General features: G+C 42.9%; 1 protein-coding gene across 3 annotated transcripts in view; it reads right to left on the reverse strand.

Annotated features, from left to right (window-relative positions):
• Dock8 (dedicator of cytokinesis 8) overlaps window positions 1-21,096 on the reverse strand; it is a 196,684-nt gene that overhangs the window by 92,138 nt on the left and 83,450 nt on the right. For 2 of the 3 annotated variants that reach the window (XM_057777797.1, XM_057777798.1), the window contains 7 exons: window positions 17,104-17,189; window positions 10,722-10,788; window positions 9,027-9,176; window positions 4,881-4,961; window positions 3,675-3,834; window positions 1,543-1,679; window positions 998-1,091 (listed from right to left, as the gene is read on the reverse strand). In XM_057777797.1, the coding sequence (XP_057633780.1) occupies window positions 998-1,091; window positions 1,543-1,679; window positions 3,675-3,834; window positions 4,881-4,961; window positions 9,027-9,176; window positions 10,722-10,788; window positions 17,104-17,189 (775 nt within the window). Of the gene's footprint in view, window positions 1-997; window positions 1,092-1,542; window positions 1,680-3,674; window positions 3,835-4,880; window positions 4,962-9,026; window positions 9,177-10,721; window positions 10,789-11,130; window positions 11,188-17,103; window positions 17,190-21,096 lie in introns of those variants that run through there. The other variant, XM_057777799.1, reaches the window with a different exon arrangement.

A 21,096-nucleotide genomic window follows, 5' to 3' on the forward strand; every position in this document is an offset into this window, starting at 1 on the left:
AAAGCAGCCAGCTCCTTTTTTCCTTCCTTCCTTCCTTCCTTCCTTCCTTCCTTCCTTCCTTCCTTCCTTCCTTCTTTCTTTCTTTCTTTCTTTCTTTTGGTTTTCGAGACAGGGTTTCTCTGTAGCTCTGGAGCCTGTCCTGGAACTAGATCTTGTACACCAGGCTGGCCTTGAACTCACAGAGATCTGCCTGCCTCCGCCACCCGAGTGCTGGGATTAAAGACGTGCACCACCACTGCCCGGCTCCAGCTCTCTCTTTAAATACTAGATTTCCATATAATATTTTGTGTGATAAAGGGCTGGTGATCTGTCCAAACAATTATCATAGGATTATTTGAGAGACCAAATCTAAAGCAAACTTTTGTTTCAGAATACATCTTTTATGAATGAGAAAATAGTAATAGATTTGTCAAAAATCCAGAGCAATTTAGATTCTTAACTTCAAACGCAAAAATCTATATTGCCCTTGGCAGCTTAATAAATTAAAGTATTAAACAAGAAATGTCAACCACAGGTTAACATTTGGACACAGTTCAAGAGTGTCATAGTTAGCTTCTGTTGACAACTTGACACAGACCTAGAGTCACCTGGGAAGTGGGAACCTCAAAAGAAGAGTTGCCAGGATCAGACTAACCTATGGCCACATCTGTGAGGTTTTTTTTCTCTCTTTTTTTTTTGATTGTCAATTAGTGTGTGAGAGCACACCCCATCGGGGGCGGTAACACCCTTAGGCAGGTGGGCCTAAGCTGTAGAAGAAAAGCTGCTGAACATGATCCTGGAAGCAAGCCAGTAAGCAGCCTTCTTCCATGGTCTCTGCTTCAGCTCCCGAATCCAGGATCCTCTTGAGCAATTAGCTGGCTTCCCTCTGTGATGGACTACAGTGTGGAAGAACAAAGCCCAACAAGCCCCTTCCTACTCTCAGTTGCCTCTGACGAATGTTTTATCATAACAACAGAAGCAAACCAGAAAGAAGAAGCTAAAGAAAAGCCGAGCATACCTGGGATGGACTTGACTCTCCGCTGTAAGGACGAAGACCTCTTGTAGTCAGCTAAAAACTTGAACAAGTCTTCATCACTAAGGCGATCTCCCTCCTGCCAAGAGATGCAGGGTTAGTGGGGAGGCTGCTGACTCCTGGACTGGGAACCAGCCATTTAGAAGATTCCCTCCACCCCAAATGTCATTTGGGACCAAGGTCACAGGCATCTGCCTTGTTCCGTCAACCAGCTAAGACTCCATTTAGTCCCTGAAACAATGCTGACTGCGCTTCCTCCTTCAGAGATACGAAGATGGGAAAAGCATCTTCAATGTCTTCACCTTTGTCTTGAATAGAGAAGGCAGGTATAAGCCCCACCCTCTACATGCCCACCATGGGACAGATGCCTGGTCAGGGCCACATCTGCATAGGCTCTAGTCCCTGCAACAAATCAGCTGAGCAGATGACACTAATTAACTTCTCTCATTACCCACTAGGCTACTCCTTTGGACTCCGACATCCTCACTAAAACAAGACCAACTTGGTGGCACTGTAACACAGACAGATACCTGCTTGAAGAAGGTGTTGATGGCCAAGGTGGTGCCTTTGAAGTTGGATCCAACTCCATTCTCCTCCAAGGAGAGGGATCGCTCAGAAGACCTCCTGGTCTGGGACAAACTCCTCCGCTCACCCACAGAGTTTCTCCCTTTAAGAAGAACAATTGTCATTCTAACATATTGGAACACACACCAGTTATTGCTGAACCCAGCTGTCCTTGAGAATGCAATTTTACCTACACAGTGTTCAACCTTTCTTAATCCCCCTCCTGAAGTTCTCAACACTCTTTTTTTTTTTTTTTTTGGTTTTTCGAGACAGGGTTTCTCTGTGGTTTTGGAGCCTGTCCCGGAACTAGCTCTTGTAGACCAGGCTGGTCTCGAACTCACAGAGATCCGCCTGCCTCTGCCTCCCGAGTGCTGGGATTAAAGGCGTGCGCCACCATCGCCCGGCCAGTTCTCAACACTCTTACAAGAGGAGAGGACCCTACCCTTCTTCCTGCTGGCGAACAGAGATGGCCAGATGTCACCCTGCTGGAGTCTGGAACTCAACCAGTCCAGGGTCTGCTGCTAGGCTGTTGAGTCAGCCCAGTGTTTGCCTAGCTTTTCCCCTTGCATTCCACTGGGAAGCACACACGCTCACCCATCCCTGAAGGCACTGGGGACTCAAACCAGCTTGGGTACATTCTGGATCTCATCTGCCTCTGTACTAATGTGGACTGGGTAACCTAAGTGCCTTGACTGACCTTTCCAATGGGAACGAGGCAGGGTGGAGGCTCTCAAACTCTAGTGCTTCCTCATTTTTTGTTTCTTCTGAAGAGCCAGCTTGAAACCTTGTGTCTTTTACTCCGGGAAGTCTAGGCTGTCTGTTACAAACAGTCCATTGTTGGGAAGCACAGCTCTTCAACAGTCTATCATGCCTAATTCTCACACTGACACTGAATGAGCGCACTGGCTACCTAAACGCCATGGAAGGCACCAGGTCTCTGGTTAGGAAATCAGCTTCAGTGCTCAAGTTAAACTATCCTTAGACCTAACTGACATCTTGGCAAGCCCTCGGCCTGAATGACTTGGGCATGCCGCATAAGCCTTCTGAGTTCCCCACACTTTCAAATACACCAATAAATAGAACAGGCGCCTTAGAGAAACTGGATGTGAAGGTCAAAGGGGGTGAAGTTTACTGGCAATCAGAAGGAATCAGGAGTTCTGACTGGCGATTATACACCGGTAACTCCAGGAGAGCAGCAGCAGAAATAGTCACCTTGGCCTCCACCCGGCAAAGGGCGGCATTTCAGAAGTTGCAGAGCCAAGGAATGTAGGAAACGTCCAAAGGTAGCCTCAAATGCTTGCTGGATACAAAAGTGTTTAGGAAAACAGAAACTCCACCATGGGTATTGTGTATGGGTATATTAAAAAACTAAAATCACTTGGACACTTCCACCCTTAACTGTAGAAGTCACTGGTTCACATTTATGAGAAGAGGATTCTGGGAAACAAGTAAGAACAGTAACTACTGGTTACTTGGTTACTTTTGGTACTTATTTTCATTGGCAAAATAGACTTTAGGAGACCAGAAATTTTGCTGAGTTTTGCGTTTCTGAGCTTTGAACAGTGCTGACTCTTCTCCGTGGGAGCCCACCACAGTTCCTTTGTTTAACACAATGTGGCGCTCACCACTTGTCCTGGTTATTTTCCAGCACTTTAATATCTGAGATGGGAAGGTTACTGAAAATTAACTTTTTTTTCTTTTTATTGGCTTTTTAAGACAGGTTTTCTCTGTGTAGCTTTGGAACCTGTCCTGGAACTTGCTCTGTAAGATTAGGCTGTCCTTGAATTCACAGAGATATGCCTGCCTCTGCCTCTCGAATGCTGGGATTAAAGCCATGCACCTGGCCAAAAATTAACTTTTTAAAGCCTTAAAAGTCCACCCAAAGTTCTTACTATAAAAGTATATTTAAGGCTCCATAAATGCTCACGGTAATTGATTGGGGGGCACTGATCAAGCCATGCCGTTCAGTTCTCCACTTACGACCTTCCTCTCAGCTACCTCCACACTCTCCCGTTCGCCCAAGTCCGTTCTAAGAGCAGATAACCACAAAGCTGGTAAATGGGGTCCCTGCACTTCCCGTTGCAGATGGAGATCTTACCAGCCACAGGCTCTGCGTCAGTGCTCTCTCTTTCAAGGGTGGAGACGTTGAAGAAGCTTGCTAAGCTAATGGGGGCCCAGGCAAAGGGCATCCGGTATTTCCCTAGACGTTGGCAGAAGGATTCAGCTTGAAGTTTTAGTTTTTCAACCTTTTCTTTACTCTGGAGGTAGATGGGAAAAGACAGATGAAACAAACAAACGCCAGCACCTTAGGGACAACAACAACAAGACTGATGGGGGCGGGGTGGGAGGGGTGGACGTGGCTACAGCAAGGCAACAGGAAAGCAACAGCTTAGAATGAAAGTCCAGCTGCTAAGGAAGCAAAGGCTACCGAAGGAAGAGAATTTTTAAAAGGACATCAATCAGTTAGCAGACGACATTTTCTGCTATGAAGACAAGCCCTAGGCTTGTTACACTAGCCAACATGCAAACACTTCATTTACCTAGATAACTTGTATTCGCCTGAGAAAAACTTGGGAAAGAAATGCTAGTATGTCATCTACCAAAGCCCAAGAGAATCTACTTCATAAAAGCTGTCTTGTAATTCTAAAAAGATCCTTACTTATTCCTAAGAATGTCATTCATTGTCGTTGAGAGTTCTTCCAAGGAATCTTCCTAAATTCGTACTCACAGATTTTAAAATGCAAATATCTGCCTTTATTTAGTTCAATCAATTCTATTTGAAGGTAACAAGATAAGTTCTAAAAGGGCCACATTTTAAAAACCATCGTGGGAACTTGGGCATATTGGTACTGGGAAAAGTCTTATTCATGGCTTTATGACCTATCATGTGCCAATTAATTTATGATGAACAGAAGCTGCAGCTGGTCCCCAACTGCTAATCTGCATAAGACAATACCCTGTGCTGTTGAGAAAAGCCAGAACTCTTACCCTCTTCTGCTTTGGGGGCTTTGGCGATGCTCCCAATCTGTGTATAGCCAGAGCCTCGGAACCAAGGCAACAGGTGTAGCTTGGTGTGAGCCAGAGTTCACACTGGCATGTGTACCGTTAGTGTGTTCAATCATGTATTTTTTTTCTTTTAAATTATTGTCAGGTTAGTAACTGGTTTCTCTTTCCTCTCTTGTGCAAATATAATTTACTCATGTTTCAGATGGGAAATATTATAGTCTAACAGTACTGACTGTTCTGTGGAACACTTTGGAAATCTGTTCATCCTCAGATGTCACCAGTACTTAGATGACCGTACCTTTCCACCATCACTTTCTTTGATGACCATGTAGGGTTCTGCGCAGTCTGCAATCTCCCCCTGCTGAAGGACCTTTTCAATCTAGCAACAAAAACAATATTAAAACAAAACGAGGGAGTTATATTCATATAATGGGATCCATGCAACCATAAAATCATGTTTAATGATAATATTTGATGACATAGGGTGTTCATTACATGCTCTTCGATGTTAAGACACAAAAATATACTGTAGAGTTGGAGGTTGGTGGTACACATTTTTAATCTCAGTACTCAGAAGGCAGAGGCAGGCAGATCTCTGAGTTTGAGGCCAGCCTAGTCTACAGAGCAAGTTTCAGGACAGCCAGGGCTACACAGAGAAACCCTGTCTCAAAAAAAAAAAACCCACAATAAGTATGTACATGTGTGTGTGTGTAGACTATCACAGAATTTCAGAGGAGAACAAGAACAAGACATATTAAAAAGATGATAACAGCAAATGGTAACATGATGGTAAATTTTTATATGATGGGATTATGTGTTTTTTTATTTCCTTCCGATTGCTGATTAGAAGTTTCTATTTTAAACAATAAACGTGTATATCCACAATAAAAATGCAATAAAAGTTATTTTATAAAACAAAACCCAGGAGACACATGTAGGAAGTGAAAGACTCATTTTCTTTATTATTGCTTACAAAGTAAAAATGAGATATGGTCTCTGTGAAAGTCAGGCTGGGAACTAAAACCTTCCACAAAATGAAAAAATGAACAGAATAAATCATCTATAATTGTGCCCTTGTATTTCCTGATGGGGCTCCTTCTCTGGGTTTAACGGACAGAGGAAATGTCTTGAGATGTGTGTCTTCTCATTCCGCTAATGACTGCTAGCCCTACCAAGCAGCCGCTTCTATTTTCCTTCAAGTTAAGGTGTTGACAATCAATTGTCATAAATATGGGCACCATGTTTAGGGGAAAGAAAGGGAGAAATTTCTGATGTTCTAATTCTTTATTCAGGGAAAATATAAGTGACCTTAGGTGCTAAGACTTAGCCCATTAGCCTGTGTCATTAGTTGAGACTCCAAAGAAGAAATCTGGTCAACATATGCCGTGGGCACATTCTTAATAGGCACCATTATAAGTGAGGCAGAAACTATTCAAATCTGAATATCCGACTGATGGAGGTGTGTTCAATGGAGTTCCAGGGGAAGTGGCACAAAGCTGCTCAACTTCAGTGGGTAGGCCCAGTAGAGAGTCTCTTTTTACAAAAGAGTTGTTTAAAAGTCCATCCCACTGCCAGCAGCATAAGGCTGGTTCTGAGAAATGAAGCCCACTGGAAACATGGGTGAAAAGGATTTGAACCAGAAACTGACCAGTGTTTCCAATCACCACCAGCATTCATTCATTTTTCATTTAAAAAGTCTGCATTATGTTAGCTTCTGGGGAGAATAGTGGTGAACACAAGAAACATGGCTCCTCTTCTCCCAAAACTCACAAACAGGACCCCACAGAACAAATGGAAGAATTTGTTTGAAAGTCCATGATTTCAAATAATGAAAACAAGGTCTTGTCTGTTGGTAGTGGAGCACACCTTTAATCCCAGCACTCAGCAGGCAGAGGCAGGTGGATCACTAGGAGTTTAAGGCCAGCCTGGTCTACAGAGTGAGTTCTAGGACAGCCAGGGTTACACAGAGAAACTCTGACTTAAAGAACCAAACCAAACAACACTAACAAAACACAAGGTCTTTAACGTAAATCTTGAGTAGAGATTAAGACTCTTTCAAGGGGGCTGGAGAGATGGCTCAGAGGTTAAGAGCATTGCCTGCTCTTCCAAAGGTCCTGAGCTCAATTCCCAGCAACCACATGGTGGCTCACAACCATCTGTAATGAGGTCTGGTGCCCTCTTCTGGTCTGCAGGCATACACATAAACAGAATGTTGTATACATAATAAATAAATAAATATTTTTTTTTAAAAAAAGACTCAAGGTTGAGATTGGAGCCCAGTGGCAGAGCCCTTGCTTTCCTTGTACAAGACTGCAGAGTCCATACCCAGCACCACAGGGAGAAAGAAAGGAGGGAATGAGGAAAGAAGGGATAAAGAGAGGAAGAAAAGGGTTTGGGTAAGAATCTTTCACTCGGGATTCTGTGGCAAGGACTGGACCAATGCCTTGGCTTTAACTGAAACCCTTAGAAAGGCTCCTCAAAATTTAGAACCAAGAGAGTCTAGGTCTTGCTGCATTGGGTCACAGTGACTTTACGAGAACTTTGTCTGATATGAGCACCTCATGTATGGTCCTTCCTGGCTGATGTGTAGTTGTGTGAACTAGAACATGTGAGTCTTCATGTGTCTAGGCATATTAGAAACAGCTGAGAGTTTCAAGGTAAAGAGGCCACTTTCCAATGTACTTATTAAACCAGGAGAGGTGGGTGTAATGCCTACCTTATCAATTTTGAAACATTTTTTTAAAGCTTGAGGTTCACACCCATCCTCACATGTGAAACAAATCCTTTCACACACTCAAAATCCCAAACTAAGCCTTTAAGCCTGAAACAATATCTCACCGTAATACCTGTGATAGCTGAACTAGCTGACCCAACCTACTTAAGATCTTGATGTTCATCTTGAGAACAAAAATAAAGTGAGAAGCCCCTTTATCACATGACATCTACCTGGGCTGTCTAACTATTACAACACCACTTACTATGTATTTGAGGTAAAACAGCTATAATGATGGTCTTATAAGACAAATAGGCACCAAACAAAGAATGCTTTCCAGTGTAGATCTAAATTTCTTAATATATCTAGACACCTTAGAATGTGTTTGTTACTGTCAAGTCAGTACACCTCCACATTCAAAAATCTGAGAACACATGTAGTCAGTGGTAGCAACCAACAGATTTCCACTATTAGGTAATTATTGTAGGTTAATAAAAATCAAGGACAGTTGCAAATAAAATTAGCTCTAGAACTAGTGTGGTTTTGTTGGTTGCCCATTAAGAAAATTGTATATTTAACAACAGGTCTGTCATAGCTGAAATTAAGCTTTCCTATATGTCGAATTCAATGCCACAGTGAGAAGTATGGGGAGGTTACAACAATAGAAACAGACACTATTCTTAACCAAAAAAAATTTTTTTTATCATTTTCTTTTTTTATTTCAGTTCCTAGGGATGAAATCCTGGACCTGGTCATCTGTGATCCTTAAGGTGTACCTTCCAGTCCCAGCCATGGATTTTAAACTTTTGGAACCCTAGACAGGTTCCTTCAGGCTATAATCATCTTTGTGAAATAATATAAAGGAAGTACCCTCCAAGCTGTCTGAATTCTTAGGAATCTACATCCACTACTATCAGATCACATGGGAATCCAAGTGATACAGGCACAGGATACCAAGCTAAATGTTCCAAATATACAAGTCTGATGATCCATGAGATCAGACGCCTGCCTGGGTATACTCGTGTTGAAATATTTCCAAATTTTTGCCTTAGAGAGTCGACAAGTGTACCTATTGGCTGGAGATGGTTAAATGCCCAATGTTTGTTATCAGATTCAAACTAATCACTTTAATACGTAGGGAAGAGCTCTGGTCTATTAAAATGCTCTCATATGGTCAGTCTCCAGTGAAGTGTAGTCTACTTATACCGTGAAGTCTATGAATAACAGCCCACAGATCTTGAGTCTCACTGGACACATGCTCTGCGATAACAGAGAGAGTGAGGGCTGGGAAGTGCACCCACATCTCAAGCTGTCTGTCAGAGGCCAGACTGGGGATGCTGCCCTGCGGGACCTGGAGAAACATGAACACCATCGGGACTGTTTGAAAGCTTGTGTTCCTTTCACCATGGCAACCTTCCACACCAGGATGGCTGAGGGTGATCTCCTTAGTTAGGAAGGGCCAGGCTTTATCTGTAGCTGTGACAACTCATTTTCTACAGCACAGATGAGGAACCAAGTCTCAGGAAGCCTGAGTCACAGAAGACTTCAAAGTTTCTGACCACACAATCAGGATCGCAACCTAGGGCTGCAAGAACTCCAACCCTGGTCTCTCTGGTGTCCACACAGAAGTCACTTGAAAGGGAAGAATTGCTAAGAAGGAAACAACCCAACCTCACAGACAACGTGACAACACGAACGCCGCAACATGCGGCGTGGATTGTGCGTAATTACCTTGACGACCAGGTAGATGTCTGAGGAGGGATAGGTGACTGAGAACACTGCAGACCTCGCCTGACTCGATGGGTCAACTGAGGGTGTGTGAGCTCGCAGGAACCCTTTAAACTGGTCAGAGTTCAGGTCACAGTGGAAATTTTCTGAGATCTGAAAATGAGCAGCAATGGGAGCAGTTAGTCAGAGCTGTTCTATTCTTGGTCTAAAGGTACTACAAGAGTGAACAGTCACCCAGACTTAAAGGGACAGAAACCTGGTGATGGGGTCTTAGAACCTGTGCTTGATCCTGTGTTCTAGATGATTCTGTGCACGTGAAAGTCTGAGAATTGCTGTTTTTATTTATGTATTTATATACTTATTTATTTATATGCACATATGTGTGTGAGTACCTGTGTTGCAGACAGAAGCTAGGAAACAGTGTTAAATCCTCTTTCATCATTCATTGCCTATTCCTTCAAGACAAGATCACTCTTGAACCACGTGTGTGTGTGTGCATGCGCGCGTGCACATGTACCCACATAGACTAGAAGCCAACAATCTTCTGTCTCCACCTGCCTCAGAGCTGGGGTTCCAAGTGTTTGTGGGGAACCTGGCTTGTTATGAATGCTGGGATTTGAAGTCCAGTCCTCATCACTTCCGTGCAAGTGCTCTTACCTGCTAACCCAGTCCTCCAGCCCTGAGAACTGCTGCTGAAACCAACTGAGACCTAATTTTTTTATTTATTTTACTTTATGTGTATAGGCATATTGTCTGAATGTATGTCTGTATACCATGTGCATGCAATGCCCATGGAGGCCAGAAGAAGACATCTTAGCACTGGAGTTACAGATGGTCATGAGCTACCACGGGGATATTGGGAACTGAGGCCCTCTGAAAAAGCAGCTGGTGCTCTTAACTTCGGGGCCATCTCTCCAGCCCCCAAGACCTGTTTGTTTTGACATCTAATCTCTTCATTAATACCAAGTCCATCTATTATGTTGTTTCAGAGCTTCACATTTCCTTCAGTGCAGCCAGCTACAGGTGAAGAATGGCAGAAGCATGACTGTCATCCTGCTGGGGTTACAAACGTCTAAACTACAGAACATCAAAAACCTCAAGGAGGAATCTTGGGCCACTGAATTCTTTCAATGGAAAAATAGTTTATAGTTGGTGATATCTTCACCATGCAGTGAATCTATCAATTAGATATTTCAATTTAGATATTTGCTACACATGGTATCTGCCATTCACAATGAACCCATTTAGTTCTCCCCCCTTCCGTATGTGTGTGTTTGTCTGTGTTTTTGTTTGTTTTGGTTGTGTGTGTGTTACATGCAGAAGAAAGAGAAGGATGCTCTTTTGCCTTCTACTTTATTGCCTTAAGACTGGATTTTCACTTAACTGGAAGCTCACAGGTTAAGCTAGACAGGCTGGCCAGTGAGCTCTTAGAATCAGTCAGTATCTTCTCCTAAATGCTGGGGATTCATATACCTGAAAATACACATACACACTTACCCACATAGCACACACCGCTATATACACACACACACATCAGCATTTACCCCTGCAACACACACCCCTACACACACACACACACACACACACACACACACACACACGCACCTGATGTGCTTTACTGCTACACAGAAGTGAGGTTGAAAACATGAACCCAAAGAATCATGTGGGATGCATGAGATGGGCTCTTGATTTTCATACCTTTTTCCTTTCTTTCACGTCATACAGGGCAATACTGGCAAACAGTGGCTCAATTTCAATCTCAAACCTGTCAGAGAGAGAAAGAGAGAGAGAAATCAATGAGGTTCTAGCCTGGATAAGTTTGAATGTTCTACAAGTGCATGGATATATAAAATCATTAAAAAATGTGAACATGATTCCAGGAATATAGGGATAATGCCACCAATGTGAGAAAATACACAGATACTAATGGAAAAATTATGAGAAGTTAATGGAAAATTCCAGATCATCTGAGGTCATGGTGGAGATTACATTCTCTTGAAAATGTTTGCTTTACGAAAATGCTTGTTAGTGGTACAGCAAGAGAATGAGCTGAATGGAATTTTAGTCTGATCCAAAACACTGCTTCATATGCATGCTGGGGACTCACAATCCTAGACAGGTACTCTTCATTCCTCGTGTAGCTGCCATGTTTTAGAGAATAGTCTCTATCTCATAGGCAATGGACTTGCTCACATTCTTCTGCTGATATCAAATCTCTACCATTTGGGGCTGGAAAGATGGCCCAGCAGTTAAAAGTCAGTACTGCTCCTGTAGAGAACCCTAGTTTGATTCCCAGAACCAACAGCAGGAAATGCACAACCTCCTGTAACCCCAGTTCCAGGAGAGCTAGCACCCTCTTCTTGCCTCTGCAGGCACCTGGGCTCACATGCATGTGCCCCCTCCTCAACATGTATACATAATTAAAAAGTAATAAATAAATGAAAAGTTCCAAAGGTCTACTATTCAATTCCAATGAACAAGACTTTTTAGAAGGTTAAAAAGGAAATATTGAATTGCTTCTCCTTAGACTTACAGTAGAACATTAAGATGCTGACTGGGCCATAATGCCAATGAATGTGTGGCTGGTCCTAGCTGCTGTGAAAGGCTGTTCACTTGAGATAGAATGAGGACAGGGGAGGGAAGGGAAGGGATTCAGCACATGGCAAATACTGAGGTGCCCTGGCCTTGGACCAGGGATTTATTGTAGAAGAGCACTTGCCTACCTTACACAGGCTCTAGGTTTGGCTCTGAACACACACACAAACACACACACACACACACACACACACACACACACCAGACACCCCACCAAAACTGGAACTAGAAGCCTTTCATATTAACCCTGACTGCTGATTCTTCCTGAAATCATACGTTTTAAGAAAAGACCCACAAACTAATTCTGCCATGTTATACATATATGTAAAATATAGGTAAACTTGTGCTTTCCAAGTGTCTCAGTTTAACAACCCATGACTTTGGACACTGCCTACTGGCAGGACCAGTAAAATTGCTGGACTGTTATTGCCTCAGAAGCCATGCAAATGAGGGCAGATTTTCTTTCAAGGCACATGTGAGGGGCTTGGCTTACTATCATATAGTTCTTCCCCAAAGAGGCCTTTTTAGGCAGACAAAAGGGTTAGTTGATCCATGGCATCTTCGGTGATGAGATAATTTGGAATACTGGTATACTCATGGACAAGGTGTCAAACAAAGCTGGGATGTGTTCCCTCTGCTACCACCTGTTCCTAACTTTTCTAATTCTATTTGTTTACCTGCAAAGTAAGGAAAGAACACTGCCTTTCCCATTTTCAAGCAGGTCTTAAGGATCATGTTAAGGCAATATACGTAACATATATAGAAAACCAGGCAGCAGCAGTATCACATACCACAGCAAACCCCTACATCTACCATCAGAAGAAGGGAAACACATTGCATGTGTACAGAAATATTCAACTGGGCATATAAAATGCTCTGTTGCATGCATATATATGATATGTTACATGAAATAAACCCATTTGGAAAGGACAAGTACTATTCCACTTATGGGATGTATTTATACAGTCAAATTAAGAGCTAGAAGGTAATGCACGGTTGTCGGGAGATGGGGGGAGTGGGTCATGGAGATTAGTGTTGAGTCCTACTTTGGAAAGATAGAAACATCTAGAAATGAATGGTGGTGATCGTTGTACAAAACCGTTCTTGCACTCAACACCACTGAACTGCACATCAAAAATGTGGACTTTGTTACACGCATCTGTGACACACACTGCAAATGCCTATTCTCATTCTTTCTCCTGTCAGAAAAATAGCATTTTTTTTTCTTTTTTCAGCTTTTTGAGATGGGAGTCTTGCTATGTAGCTCAAGCTGGCCCTAGAAACTACTGTGATCCCCTTGCCTCTGCCTCTTTAGTGCTGGAATTACAGGCATGATCCGACATGCCTGGCAGGAAATAGAACTTTAATTGAGGGCCTGCTGTGCTGAGCATGTCTCCATGTCTCCTGGCAGGCCCAGTCTGTACTTAAGCATGGACTCTGTGACAGGCCAAGGGTCTGAGCACTGCCGTGTGATAGACTGGTAGCGAGCGCTAGGTTCTTGTGGACTAGGGAAGAGAAGAAGTCCACTATGATGCCTTATAGTTCCAGTGTGGTTCAACTCAGACTGCCAACCCCTTTCCTCTTCCCAGTCACATAGTGCAGAGACCACACTCCTGCTACAGGGAAGGGGGGATGCAGAGAAATGAAGCTACTTGGCAAAGGCCACCAAGCTAGGAACTTCAGAGGCAGGTTGCGAGGCTCTCTCTTTTAAGCAGAGGGCAATGGCTTTTTCTACCATTGTTTTTCCAGGTGTGGTCCTCAGACACCAGCATCTGAGACAACCGTGCAGGAGCCCTGGGTCCACCTGGGAGACCCTATTGGAGCAGAATCCATTGGGGCAGACAGTTATGGGAGGCCTCCCAAAGTGTATTAAGACCACTCCTTGGCATGATTTAGTGTATAAAGTTCCAATGCTAAAGAGAGTCCTCTGAATGGAGGTTACTTTATGTATAAGGGCATTACATTTTAAATTTAAAGATTCCCCTACCTTAAATACTGTTGTGGGATAATTTGATTGCACCCTGACACTTCTGAGACTGCCCAATAAAGTTATACCTAATCAGGGGGTAGAGCCAGCAACTGACTGACTGGAATTGTCCATAGAGAATCCAGAAGTTTGGATAGAGACGACTCACAGGAAGGAAAGGGTAAGGACTAGAGTTTGGACGTCCTCTTGGTCCTGGGATGAGGGAAGAGATGCATCTCTGGCCATAAAGCAAGGTCAGCTAGTTGCTACTCAGCTTCTCTTAGCTAGTAGGTTTTCACCCTAGCCTTTAACTTCTGAGTATTATTAAGAAATAGAATAATAAAGTCTAATCTTAACCTACATATCGTGTCCATGGCAGGGCGTTGGCCACAGGACCAGAAGATCGGCCAGATCACAGGTGCTGACTGAGGGGCCATGAAGTGGCAGATGATATTTAAAATATCAGTAGATTCATGTGTAGCCACTAATTTGACAGAAAAACATCACAAAGCAGAAAAATATTTCATGGTCACTATTTTTTTCTTGCTACTCAGAATTTTCAGAATTGGCACCAGTGTCCTTGAGGCTTTATCTATTTCCCAAAAGCAAAGCAGGAATGGTGACAGAGATGAAAACACCATTAGAAATGTCCTAGCTAGTAAACTCTATGCTATTATAGACAGAACCTCACAGATCAACACCAATGCTAAAGTGTGTCTTCTTCCATACCGTTGTTAGTTTTACTATTCATATTATCACATTCAAAGTTTCTAAAATTTCTTTCTTTTCTCCAGTTTGTAGTTAGGATCATTTCTTTGGTTTGCCTCTTCTCTCATGGGTGCACAAATATGAATACCACTTGAGTCACTTAAACAGGTCAAGGGCATTGGCTATAGATATCAATTCTATTTAATTTCTCCTTTAAGAGCTGGGAAAACATCATTAAAAATGACTTGACAATTCTCATTAGAGAAACTCAAGTGACTCCATATTTTTAAATAATTCATATCTAGCTTAGCAGGACAAGTTTCCCAACCTGTGAGAGCAGCTGCTGCAGTTTATGTACTGGATAAGACTGGAAGGCTTGAGGACAGTCAGCCTTGGGGAGTTCCTCTAGTCCCAGAGACAAACTCACTGCGTCTAAAGGTAGCCTGACTGAGTATATAGTGGAGGTGAGTGTGGCAGACAGTAGTGCAGATCCCTGAACACAAGTATGTCACGGGGGTGCAGGAAGAAAGTGCCGAAGTATTTTACTTATTTCATTCTTTACACTTTCCTCACTTATGTACGTTTTATATTGGTAATATTTTAATATGCAGTACTTTGTGTGCATGCGTGCACTGTCAAGAGTTCACGAACAAGCAGGAACTGATTCTAGAGAACTGGTGGCTTCACTGCCAGCTTGTGTGCAGACTTCCTAAACCCAAGTATATCATGGGAGTGTGTGGCGATGTTTTGTTTGTAATCTAACAAATAAAGCTTGCCTGAAGATCAGAGTGCAGAGCTAAGCCACTAGTTAGCCATAGAGGTCAGACAGGCAGTGATGGCACACACCTTTAATCCCAGCACTCAGGAGGCAGAGGCAGAGGCAGAGGCAGATGGATCTCTGTGAGTACAAGGCTACCCTGGACTACACTAGATTGATCCAGTCTAAAAGAGAAACAGAGCCAGGCAGTGGTAGCTCATACCTTTAATCCCAGTACTTAGGAATCACATACATTTAATCCCAACACTAGTGAGGTGGACACAGGAAGGGATATGGCTGAGCAAAGAGAGGAATATAAGGCAGAAAGAGAAAGGAGCGCATTGCATCCAGTCTAAGGATTCCTAGAGACAAGATACCCCATTTGGTCTGAGGATTCAGTAGAGGTAAGGACTAGTGGCTGGCTGCTCTGCTTCTCTGAACTTTCAGCATTTACCCTTATATCTGACTCCAGGATTTTATTATTAAGACCAATTAAAATTTGTACAATGGGGTGAGTATGGAGACAGCGGTGCAGATTTCCTGAACACAAGTGTATCGTAGGGGTGTGTGTGGCAGACAACAGTGCAGACGAAAGGCCCTGACGCCTACCCTAAGGAATTGGCTAAAGGGATAAAACGAGGCCAGCACTGGACACTGCATGAGTTGTGGAGCAGAACCAGGGAGGCAGCATATCAGAATCATAGGGCAGGTCATCTGGTCTGATGTCTAATCACAAACTGTGAACTATGGAAGCGAGCCTCACACTGACTAGTAGATGGTCCTAACCATGTGTGAAAAATGCTTGGTTTATGTACTCTTTACAGTAGGAAACCAGGTCTTTGCTCATGCTAAGCACATGTTCTACCACTGAGGTACATCTCCTATATCCTCAAAAAATGCCTGTGATTTGAAAAAGTGGAAGAGCTAATCTCTTCAGTCTGTGGAGACAAAGAGTGGCTTGCAGGCACTCTGGGGGAGCATGCAGGCACTGGGGTGCATGAAGAAAGTACTGAAGTATTTTACTTATTTCATTCTTTACACTTTCTCATGTATGTACATTTTGTAATGACAATATTTTACTATGCAATATTTTGTTCACGTACGCAAGAGTTTATGAACAAGCTTGAACTTCTAGAGCACTGTCGGCTTCAACGCTATTTTTATAATTACTCATTCATTTGATTTATTTGTGGTGTTAGGGAATTGTGCAGGTTAATTTTATGTCAACTTGACACAGACTGGAAGGAGAGAATGGGGCCACCCCTCGGCAGGTGGTCCTGGTTTTTGTAAGAAAGCAGACTGAGCAAACCATGGGGAAAGCTAGCAAGCAGTAGCCCTCCACGGACTCAGCATCAGCTCCTACCTCCAGTATTTTACCCTGTTTGAGTTCCCTCCTTGATTTCCTTCACTGATGGACTATGGATGTGGAAGCATAAGCCAAATCAACCCTTTCCTTTCCAACTTGTTTTTGTGCATGGTGTTTCATCACAGCAGTAGTAACCCAATTTAAGACAGGGATCAAACTGAGCGTCTCAAATTTGCACATGCTAGGCAAATATTCCACCTAGTTACACCTCCAACCCATAGCTGTTTCTCTTAATGAAAAAAAGGAACAATATCCTTTTATGCCTAACTTTTCTAGACACCTGTGTTTGCTTTCCATATCATAGAAGATTGGTTGTCAAAGGCTTGGCACAAATAGAACCAGGTCTAGTCAACTCTAAGCTCTACTCTTTCCATTACCACAGTGCTCCCTCTACTGGGAGAACCTTCCTGGCTCCAGGGCTGATAATGCAGGCATCGTTTCATGGAAAGGTCAAGGTGGCCATCAGGGCAGTAGTCTGATAAGGTGTTTGTTTTTTTGTTTTTGTTTTTTTTTTTTTTGGCTTTTTGAGACAGGGTTTCTCTGTGGTTTTGGAGCCTGTCCTGGAACTAGCTCTTGTAGACCAGGCTGGTCTCGAACTCACAGAGATCCGCCTGCCTCTGCCTCCCGAGTGCTGGGATTAAAGGCGTGCGCCACCACCGCCCGGCAAGGGCAGTAGTCTGATACTTACTTCAGAGTCAGCACCTTGACCAATATCCTGTTGCCCAGATGTTCCTTAGGACACTCCGGTACCGGACGTATTTCCACAGCATCCTCCTGTCATGGGTCACATGGTAAAGAACTCATTAGCAACTTTCCACAGGGCTTTGCAGTTGGTGAAAGGCCAAGGGAGGAGGGGCTGCCCTCCTTGTCCCTGCTTTAGTTCTAGCGGCAGAGTAATGCTCTGTCTTGGAAAGGGAGTTTGCCCTCCATCCCTCAACATTCAAAGCCAGCATGTACAGCAAACATTTTCTCCTCTCAGAAAAAGGGCATTTAAGATAAGGAGACTGGGGAGGGGGAAGGGAGGGAGGGAGGAAGGAAGGAAATGCAAACATGGCTGTGGCTTAGTAACATCTATCAGACGGCACTGTAAAAACTTACAGTTCTAGTCTGCTTCTCCTTCCAAATACACAATCAAAAACAATTCTCTTCCCAGCTTTTTTTTTTTTAAATTTATATTTTCTCTACATGTTTGTCAGGGTGTACCCAGGTTGGTGGGATGATGCAAGTGGTGGACTCACCAATTCCTCCCTCCCTCCTCACAGCTCTACCCTCCCTCCCCACCCCACAGCTCCCATTGCTGAGGTCCCAGGTGGCATCTGGCTAGTGAAACTACTGACTCCCCTTCAGAGAAGGTGAGCTGGACTCCCAAAGAGCAAGCTGGGACTTTCAAGATTACCAGAGCAGATACATCTGCAGGGAAGACCCACTTACTAGGGAAAAACACCACACTTATGTGTTTCTAACAGGAGCTTTGGTTTGAATTAGAACTTTTGGAATCTTCTCTGAGATAAGCTCTGGTTGAGCAAAGTTTAAACATACAGAGAAGCAGATGGACTAATAAAGCGAACCACTGTTTATGAACACCTGACATCAACAATTTCAGCTCAGGCCACCCACTTTTGTCTATAAGCCCCTTGCCAGTACCCCACACTTAATGCGGAATGATTTAACAGCAAAGAGTTAACCCACACATAATACAGTTTCATTTGCAAGCATTTTAGTACACATGGGGACTTTTGAAACGTCAATGATAACACTGACCTAAAAACTAACTATGATTTCTGACTGTCACTAAATAGTTTGGATCAGTTTGTTAAATCAAGGTTCATATTCATATCTTACTTTTGGATGATGTGTTTCCTAGGCTTCCTGTATCTGAATGTATTGAGGCTTCACATTTATCAGAAATACAAAACAAAATCCAGAAGCAGAAGGGAGAAATGAGATGCTTTAATGGATTCCTGAGGTTTTCATCATCCTGGGATGTATATGTGTTTATGTGTATCTATGTGTGTATGTATGCATGTGTGTTTATATACATGTATGTGGCTTATGTGTGTGTATATGTGTGTGCATATGAGTTTGCACATGTATGGGTGTATGTGTGTGTATAGTATAGGTGTATGTGTGTATACTATAGGTGATTGTGTATATGTTTATATGTGTGTGTATATGTTTTTATGTGTATGTGTATAAATGTGCATATGTATGCACTTTGGCCTTTTCTACAGACTATTAAAATTTCAACAAAAGGATTTGCCCTTCTAATTTTCTTTACTGGGAAATAAAAGAGGTAACATAAAATAATCTTATTAATGTGTCATTAAAAAAGTCAGCATTTACAATCCTTTTAGAGCAGACAGTATTCACCTCTGTTCCATAGGACTTTCTTGGCTAAGGTTCAAATGACAAGCACAAACATGATTTCTTTGAGAACAGCTTCAAAACATTAAAGGGCTGGTGTAGAGGCTCTCGAGCATTTTACACATTCCAGTTTACAAGTAGCTAGCAAAGTAATTACAGCATTCCTCTCCACTCAATAAACGCAGGCCACGGGACCTGAGCTAAGATTAACTGTCAGCCCCCATCTGAATTCCTGCATTGTCTCAAAAACCATAAAACAAAGATCCTACAAAACAGTTTATGGGCCATTCTTTGAGTCAAGTCAGACTGGAAATCCTCCCATTCAATCCAGGGAGACTCTGATGGTGAATGTCTGGCACATCCTGTTCCCTTCCTGTACTTTCTTCTCTGATGTCCCCTTTAGTGTCCTCTCTCTCTCTCTCTCTCTCTCTCTCTCTCTCTCTCTCTCTCTCTCTCTCTCTCTCTCTCTCTCTCTCTCTCGTTTGAGACAGGGTTTCTCTGTGTTAAGCCCTGGCTATCCTGAAGCTTGTTCTATAGACGAGGCTGGTCTTGAACTCACAGAGATCTGCCTACCTCTATGTCCTGAGTGCTGGTACTAAAAGCATGGGCCACCTCTAGCTGGCACTTCAGTCGCTTACGTTACACCTAGCATCCTCATCACAGAGATGAACATAAGGGGAGAAAGCAAAGGCCAAATGTGATGTTTTAGTCCCTTTTCAAAAAAAATTTTTCGTGGATTTTTGTTTTGTTTTTCTTTGTTTATGTTTTTGTTTTTCGTTTTTCTAGACAGGGTTTCTCTGTGTAAAAGCTCTAGCTGTCTTGGAACTATCTCCGTAGACCAGGCTGGCCTCGAACTCAGAGATCCACCTGTCCCTGCATCCCAAATGCTGGGATTAAAGGCATGTGCCATCATCACTCAGCCTGATTTTTTTTTCTTTTTGGTCTTAATGTTGTGAATAAAAGTTGAAACGTTAGAACTGCCTTTTAAAATACATCTGTGTTTCAACAGCATGTGCTAGTGACTGGGTTGTCATATTCAGGCATGTAAGCAAACATAAAGACTGTTAGGGCCCCTGCTTTATGATCTAGTTCACCTGCTGAACCTTGAACAAATTGCTTAAATGTTTCCATCCTTAGTTTCTAATTCAAAATACGGTAGTGGTAATATTGCCCACATTCTCCCTAATTTATTTTAAAATAAATACTTAAAATTGATAATAAAATTATCTATATTAATGGGATAAAATGTGATGCTTAATGTATTCATTGTAGGAAAAGCTTATAAATTACCTTGCCAATTTATTCTTTTGTTTGGTGATGAGAAAGTTGAGACTATTTTTACTTGTTTTTTTTGGGGGGGGAGAGCGGAATTTGGGACAGGGTTTCTCTGTAGCTTTGGAGTCTGTCCTGGAACTTGCTCTGAAGATCACGTTGGCTTCAAACTCAGAGAGATCCACCTGTCTCTGCCTCCCGAGTGCTAGGATTAAAGGTGTGCACCACCACCACACAGCCGAGACTAATTTTTTTTTTTTTTTTTTGATTTTTCGAGTCAGGGTTTCTCTGTAGCTTTTGGTTCCTGTCCTGGAACTAGCTCTTTTTTTTTTTTTTTTTTTTTTTTATTTATTTTATTTATTTTTTTTTTATTAATTTAATTATTAAAGATTTCTGCCTCTTCCCCGCCACCACCTCCCGTTCCCTCCCCCTCCCCCAATCAAGTCTTCCTTCCTCCTCAGCCCAAAGAGCAAGCAGGTTTCTCTGCCCTGTGGGAGGTCCAAGGACCACCCACCTCCATCCAGGTCTATTAAGGTGAGCATCCAAACTACCGGGGCTCCCACAAAGCCATTACATGCAATAGGATCAAGAACCCATTGCCATTGTTCTTCAGTTCTCAGTAGTCCTCATTGTCCATTATGTTCAGCGAGACCGGTTTTGTCCCATGCTTTTTCAGTCCCCGGCCAGCTGGCCTTGGTGAGTTCCCGATAGATCATCCCCATTGCCTCAGTGTGTGGGTGCACCCCTCGCCGTCCTGAGTTCCTTGCTCGTGCTCACTCTCCTTCTGCTCCTCCTTTGGATCGTGAGACTTCAGTCCAGTGCTCCAATGTTGGTCTCTGTCTCTGTCTTCTTTCATCGCCTGATGAAGGTTAATATTCAGGGGGATGCTTATATGTTTTTCTTTGGGTTCACCTTCTTATTTAGCTTCTCTAGAGTCACGAATTATAGTCTCAATGTCCTTTATTTATGGCTAGAAACCAAATATGAGTGAGTACATCCCATGTTCCTCTTTTTGGGTCTGGCTTACCTCACTCAGGATAGTGTT

The sequence above is a fragment of the Chionomys nivalis genome, chromosome 8 (assembly GCF_950005125.1).
Source record: "Chionomys nivalis chromosome 8, mChiNiv1.1, whole genome shotgun sequence".
Lineage (NCBI taxonomy): Eukaryota > Metazoa > Chordata > Mammalia > Rodentia > Cricetidae > Chionomys > Chionomys nivalis.